We start from the raw sequence: 7,175 nt of genomic DNA on the forward strand, positions 1-7,175 counted from the left end.
ATTGTGCAACTTTACTGTATTTTGCTCTTTTTTCATTATTTTTGCAATTTTATTTTGTAATTTTTTTACTATTTCATTTAACTTTTTTCCCATAATTATATAATCATCATAATCACTTGAATTATTACAAGTATATTTATTACATGTATTACAAGTATTGTTATATGAATTATATAAAACCAACTGATTTTCAATGTGATCTTTCAGACCTGACAGTATGTGCATATTCTGTACTGCTGTATTTCATTTGATTGCAGCTCTAACTCTCTCTGTCTCTCGTATATTTCAGGTGCCAGTTCCACCATGGTCCCAGTTATCAACACAGAGACTATAGGCAGAGATTTCATCGTTCCTGAAAGCACAGCAGGTATAAACACTGTCTATACTGTACATAAGAGCCTGTAACTTCACCTGCTATTTTCAATAATGCACGGTTGAATTAATAGCCAATTCATTGTTATTAACTGCTGTGCCTGACCATCCGTTTTGGGCCATCTGTCTGCTAACACACTGCCTGCTAACAGGATCGTCCTGCATAATGAAACCCCTTCAAGCACCAGCAGATGGCGTCTTTTTTTAAAACATCACTGAGCACACACATTTTGTCTGTGTTCCTCCTTCTTTCGTGACATTTTTCTCTGTTTTCTTTAGTGACAGAAATGCCAGTGCCAGTACAACATGAAACGGTAACCACGGTGATCACTACAGCCTCAACAACGAAAGGTAGTAAAGACACATAAGACACATATCCATCTATCTATCCATCCATCCATCCATAAATAAATTATGTATTTATGTATTTAAAAAGGTAGATAGCAAAAAAATAAATACATTAATATAATACGGTCTAAATTAATTAATTTAATATCTATCTATCTATCTATCTATCTATCTATCTATCTATCTATATTTATTTATGCATTTAAATATGGGGGTGAGCTACTATCTATCTATCTATCTATCTATCTATTCTAAATAAATTACATATTTATTTATGTATGCAAAAATCTACTACTTATACATAATTACATTAAATACATATTTATTTAGATATTATTTATTTTATTATTTTATCATAATTATTCTAAATAAATTACATATTTATTTATGCATTTAAATGGATAGATAGCAAAAATCTACTATTTATACATAATTACATTAAATACATATTTATTTAGATATTATTTATTTTATTATTTTATCATAATTATTTTATTTATTTACTTATGTATTTAGATGGATGAGTGGATAGATTAAATTGATCAGTAAAGACATTTATAATGTTGCAAAGGGTTTCCATTTCATATAAACACTGTTCTTTTGAACTTTCTATTCATCGAAGAATCCTGAAAAATAAAATGTATCAAATTTTCCACAAAAATATGAAGCAGCACAACGGTTTTCAACATTGACAATAATCAGAAATGCTTCTTGAGCAGCAAATCAGCAAATTACTGTTTATGTTAAAATAAATGCAGCCTCAATGAGCTGAAAAGTCCCTTTCAAATTAAAAAAAAAAAAGTCTTACCGACTCCAAGCGTTTGAACAGTAGTGTATGTTGTCTCGATCTGCTGTCTCTCTCTAACCCTCATCATCCATGGCTCTTTCAGAGAAGCCGAGCATCCGTTTGGTGAATGGCCTCAACAGCTGTCAGGGCCGAGTGGAAATCCTCTACTTCACCATCTGGGGAACGGTGTGTGATGATGACTGGGATATGGACAACGCACGGGTGGTCTGCAGACATATGGGATGCGGGCCACCTATCGCAGCCAAGCCTCTGGCTTACTTCGGCTACGGTTCCGGACCCATACTGCTGGATAACGTGGACTGCAGCGGCAGTGAGCAAAAGCTGTCCGACTGCTTCAATCTGGGCTGGGGACAGCATAACTGCGGCCATTATGAAGATGCTGGAGTCATCTGTGCACGTAAAAGAAATATGACACACATTACAGTCTCATAGAATGATCACATAGAAAAGAATAGTTTTGAAAAGCCATGCATTTTACATTTATATACAAAGTGCATACTTATTTAAATGTACTCATAGATATTTAGACAAAAAATTATTCCAATAATTCATATTAAATTAGTTCCATTTTATTTTGATTAATTAAATAAAATGAAATTGAAATCCATGCAAGCATCTGTATTTCACAAAAACATGTTAAGGTCACATTTCAGCCCAAAAACATATACTTTTAGGCAAAAATACACACACAACTATTTGTTTATCAGGTTAAATACAGTATAATTTCTAACAATAAAAGTATTTTCTATCACTTTTTATCAATTTAACACATCTTTGCTGAACAAAAGCATTAATTTCTTTAAAAAAAAAAGAAAAAATTGCATTGACCAAACCTTTTGAATGGTAGTGTGTAGTGTATATTTTTACAAAAGATTTGTATTTTGAAAAAATGCAGTTCCCTACCTGTCGGTACCTTCGAGTTATGTCGTGACGACATTAGGGGTCTTACTTGGGAGCCCGAATCCTCTCTGATTAAGAGAAAACGCCAATGAAATTTGGCTAGTGGAATTTGCATGCTGAGCCACTCCCCGTGCCTATGGGTATAAATAGGCGACAGGTGAATCCCCTCATCAGGTAGTTCCCTACCTGTCGGTACCTTCGAGTTATGTCGTGACGACATTAGGGGTCTTACTTGGGAGCCCGAATCCTCTCTGATTAAGAGAAAATGCCAATAATATTTGGCTAGTGGATTTTGCATGCTGAGCCACTCCCCATGCACACGGGTATAAATAGGCGACAGGTGCATCCACTCATCAGATTTTTGCTTCAGAGCCGAGTGAATGAACACAGTTCAAGATTCAAGAGTCCTGGGTGCTTCATCTAAAAGAGCAGTTTCTTATCACGGACGGTTCGCGTCTTTTTAAAGATGCCGTTCCGTCCGTGTCCTCTTGGTTGCAGTTGTTTCCTATCCTATCCTAGGCACTAAAACGAATGCATGAGGGTAGTACCGACCCGTGTCCCAGCTGGCCCTTAAGTCCCCCAGGAAGACGACGAGGCGGCCCTGACACAGACAGCCCGGAGATGCGAGGAACTGCTTCTCTTCTGGAGATGGTGAGAACAGCGCCACTCCTTCCCCCGGAGGAGGGCTGGGTGGATAATCTTTGCTTTGTTCTGTTCCGCTGTGGGCCCAAGAGCCAGCGATAACCACACTCTCAAAGAAAGAGCAGTTTCCATTTCCTCTGGGCCATCAGGCTCATGGGTTGACAGTGAGCGACGCACTGCCTCCTCACTCTCGCCCACAACGCCCCCTATCACCAGAGGCCAAGAGATTGCGGTTTGGGGATGCAATGCCTTCCCACGCATCTCTGGTGGGTCCCTCCAGGGACACGGGGAGTCCTGCTGTGATGGGCCAGAACGCGGTGCTTTCTGGGCCATCTAGCACGACTTCCCACCACTACACCACTGTGGGTATGTCGATTGTCCCTTTGGTGCCACTCACACAGAGTTTGGAAGTGTGGCTCACGCTGCCCAACCCGTCCCACTGGCTCATTCGGACAGTCTGACTCGGCTAAGCGATTCAGTTCGCCAGGCGACCCCCCAGGTTCAGCAGTGTCCTCGAGACTTTGGTGGCAGTCCGAGACGCCCCTATCCTGTACGAGGAGATTGCTGTCCTATTGGTGAAGGAGGCAATTGAGCCTGTCCCTCCAGCTGAGATGGTGTCGGGGTTTACAGCCCTTACTTCATCGTGACCAAGAAAGACGGTGGCCTTTGGCCAGTCCTGGATCTGCGTGTCTTGAATCGGGCCCTTCACAAGCCTCGATTCAAGATGTTGACGCAGAAGCGCATCATCAGATGCATCCAGCCCCAGGACTGGTTTGCAGTGGTCGACCTGAAGGACGTTGACTTTCATGTCTCGATTCTTCTTTGACACAGGCCGTTCCTGCGGTTTGCGTTTCAAGGGTCGGGCATGGTTGTCAGGGTCCTCCCCTTCGGGCTTTCCCTGTCCCCCCCCCCCCTTTACGAAAGTTGCGGAGGGCGCCCCCTCGCCCCCCCCCCCCCGTGTCTTTGCGAAAGTCGCGGAGGGCGCCCTTGCCCTGTTACGGGAAGTGGGCATCAGGATCCACAACTATCTCGAGCATGGCCCGCACGAGAACAGCTGTATTACTCCCTGACCGAGGCCCCCCTTGGCACAGACGCACTGGCACACAGCTGGCCTCGGGCTTTACGGAAGTATGCGTTTCCCCCAGCGAGCCTTCTCGCACAGATACTGTGCAAGGTCAGGAAGGATGAGGAACAGGTCCTGCTGGTTGCGCCGTATTGTCCCACCCAGACCTGGTTTTCAGAACTCATGCTACTCGTGACAGCCCCTCCCTGGCGCATTCCTCTGAGGAAGGATCTTCTTTCTCAGAGGCTCGGCACCCTGGCACCCACGTCCAGATCACGGGACGCGGCAGACCTAAGTGATTTCTCACCGGCGGTGGAAGACACTATCACTCAGGCCAGAGCCCTCTCTACGAGGCGAGGTTTTGCCTTGAAGTAGAGTCTGTTTGCGATCTGGTTTTCTTCTCGCCGAGAAGACCCCCGAAGATGCACAAGCTCTGCTGGCAGTCGTTCCTCTCTATTCTCAGGTAGGACCTGCCTCAGAGTCCCATTCCATATATAGTACTGCCCCAGGCCTGGGTCAGTCCATATCAGTATCTCCACATGATACCTCCCTATGAGTAGGATGTGGCCTCCGTAGCGCCCTTCTCTGGAAGGCTCGCTTCCCCATCATTACTGCCAAGATGTAACAACAAATAGGAAAGACTTGAAGCAATCTTTCATTGAAGGTCAAAATCCCTTCTGTTAAGAAATTTCTGCGGTAAAAGTAACAGCGGCTTGGCTATCACCAGCAGCGATATACTCCCCTTTGGTCCCTGCGGGTACCAAGGTCAGCGAATTTGCGCTGGGGTGTTGGGAAGGTTACGACCTTTGCGTAGCATTTGTCTGACACGCGGCTGCTTGTCATCATTTGCAATGCCATAGGGTTGTGACGGGGTTCAGGTTGTGGCACTTTCCATGGACCCCTAATGTCGTCCATAAGTGACCGACAGATAGGGAACGTCTCGGTTACATACGTAACCGTCGTTCCCTGATGGAGGAAAGGAAGACGTTATGTCCCCATGCCACAACCTCGAACCATCACTGGTTGCCAGGGACAAGTTCTCGGCTCCTCAGCATAAAACCTGATGAGTGGATGCACTTGTCGCCTATTTATACCCCTGTGCATGGGGAGTGGCTCATCATGCAAAATCCACTAGCCAAATATCATTGGCATTTTCTCTTAATCAGAGAGGATTCGGGCTCCCAAGTAAGACCCCTAATGGGGGTCTACATTAAATTTTTTTAATGTATTTTTTAATCAAATAAATGCAACCTTGATGAGCAGAAGAAACTTCTTTAGGATCTTACTGATCCCAAACTTTTGAACGGCAGTGTATGTAAATCTAAATCTGAATCTAAATATGTGTGAATAATTCACATTATATTGCAATTTACATATATAAATCATATTATATATCCAGGCTATTCACACATACACACAGATTCACACATACAAGACGCGTGTGTGCTGTCAGTACTTCATTCATGAAATTCACCCAGTCATTCACAACACCAGCATTTATTCACTATGAAAGAACACACACGCACACACACACACACACACACACACACACACACACACACACACACACACACACACACCTCACCGAAACACAATGTTCTGCTGGACTAAGTCAAGTCTCCAGGGCAGTTTTTCCTTTGGCATGCTTCATCTTTTACACACACACAAACACACACACACACATCCATCTTTCACTGTTCCTTCAATTAACAATACTCTCAAACACATACAAACTCACATCCATTACATTTACTTGGCTGCTGTATCTTTTCGAAATTCCCTCAGCCATCGTTAGAGAAATCGCTAAACTGATTAAAGATCAGCATTTGTAATTTGCAGCAACTTTAGAAGCATCCTCTGTACGTCAGTCACCGTGTCTACATGAAAAATAAAGAGGCCCGTCGGAGCAAATCATCATCAGCACAGACCCGCAGGGGAAGCCGTCCTCCGCATAGGCCACGTGCATCCACTAACGCATAAATATATGCATGTATGCGTCTAATAGATGAGCATTTAAGAGAAGAGGGAAAGACTAAAATAAACACCAGATAAAGGAATGAAAGTATCAACCTTTAGACCGCCTCATGAATGAGAAGCACAGCTTAATGTGTATAAAAGAGTACGTTCAGTCACAGTAAATGAAAGTTAATCAAAAGTTTCCTAACTAAATTTGTGCTTTCTTTCTTTCAGCACCTGTGGAGTTTCAGGTAGCCGGAAGAGACTTTGGCATAGGGATCACAGAGAAACCTCTGACAACTACAAGAGCAACTACAACCACAACACCAGCGGCCGGTAAGAACGTCACACTCGAGTCTTAACGTCCTAAAAGACATTACAGAAACATTTGTTGCTTCCTTTTTGAGTGAACTATCCCCTTAAAATGATCTGCCAAGTTGCAAGCTTAATTCAGAGGGAAAACATGTTTTCATACCTCACTGACAGATGCTTGTTCTCGTTTTAGGCGTAGATTCACTTCAATTTGTTCAGTTTCTAAAAAAACAAGACTTCATATGCTCAAATGGCATCTGAAGTAAATGTGTCTTGATTTAAGGATATGTAGATATTTGTACTGGAAAACAACAAAAAAAAAAAAACTGATGACGCATGCGACATTTAATGCCATGACTTCATGTTTTTGAGACTTTATGCTCAAAGTTAACACAAACCCTGTATATAATGAAACATTTGTTATGCCTAAAGTAAAAAAAAAAAAAAGTTGAGAACATATTTTTATATATTTATATTTTTTTAATATTTATGCTGTCACTTTTTTTAATGTACAGTCTTTCATAAAGTATTGGATAAAAACAGCAACATATGTATGTTATATGTATATATAAATAAAGAATGCTATGAATCTATGATATATTCTAGGGCTGCTAAACGATTTATATATAAAATATTTATATATAATATGAATTATATACAAGTAGAAATATATATGCATACAAATATGTATTTATATATACATAATAAATATACACAGTACAGTAACACACACATAGTATGTAAACAATCTTTTATTTTGAATGTGATTAATCG

At 41.6% G+C, this 7,175-nt stretch overlaps 1 protein-coding gene across 1 annotated transcript in view; it reads left to right on the top strand.

Moving 5' to 3' along the window:
• The window catches only part of LOC107666942 (scavenger receptor cysteine-rich domain-containing group B protein-like), a 13,902-nt gene that overhangs the window by 4,255 nt on the left and 2,472 nt on the right, over positions 1–7,175 (top strand). Inside the window, exons 5-8 of the mRNA XM_016458515.1 lie at positions 290–367; positions 652–723; positions 1,611–1,925; positions 6,324–6,425. Coding sequence (XP_016314001.1) covers positions 290–367; positions 652–723; positions 1,611–1,925; positions 6,324–6,425 — 567 coding nt within the window. The remainder of the gene's footprint in view (positions 1–289; positions 368–651; positions 724–1,610; positions 1,926–6,323; positions 6,426–7,175) is intronic.

This window comes from Sinocyclocheilus anshuiensis, unplaced genomic scaffold (genome assembly GCF_001515605.1).
Source record: "Sinocyclocheilus anshuiensis isolate Anshui unplaced genomic scaffold, SAMN03320099.WGS_v1.1 scaffold245, whole genome shotgun sequence".
Taxonomy (NCBI): domain Eukaryota; kingdom Metazoa; phylum Chordata; class Actinopteri; order Cypriniformes; family Cyprinidae; genus Sinocyclocheilus; species Sinocyclocheilus anshuiensis.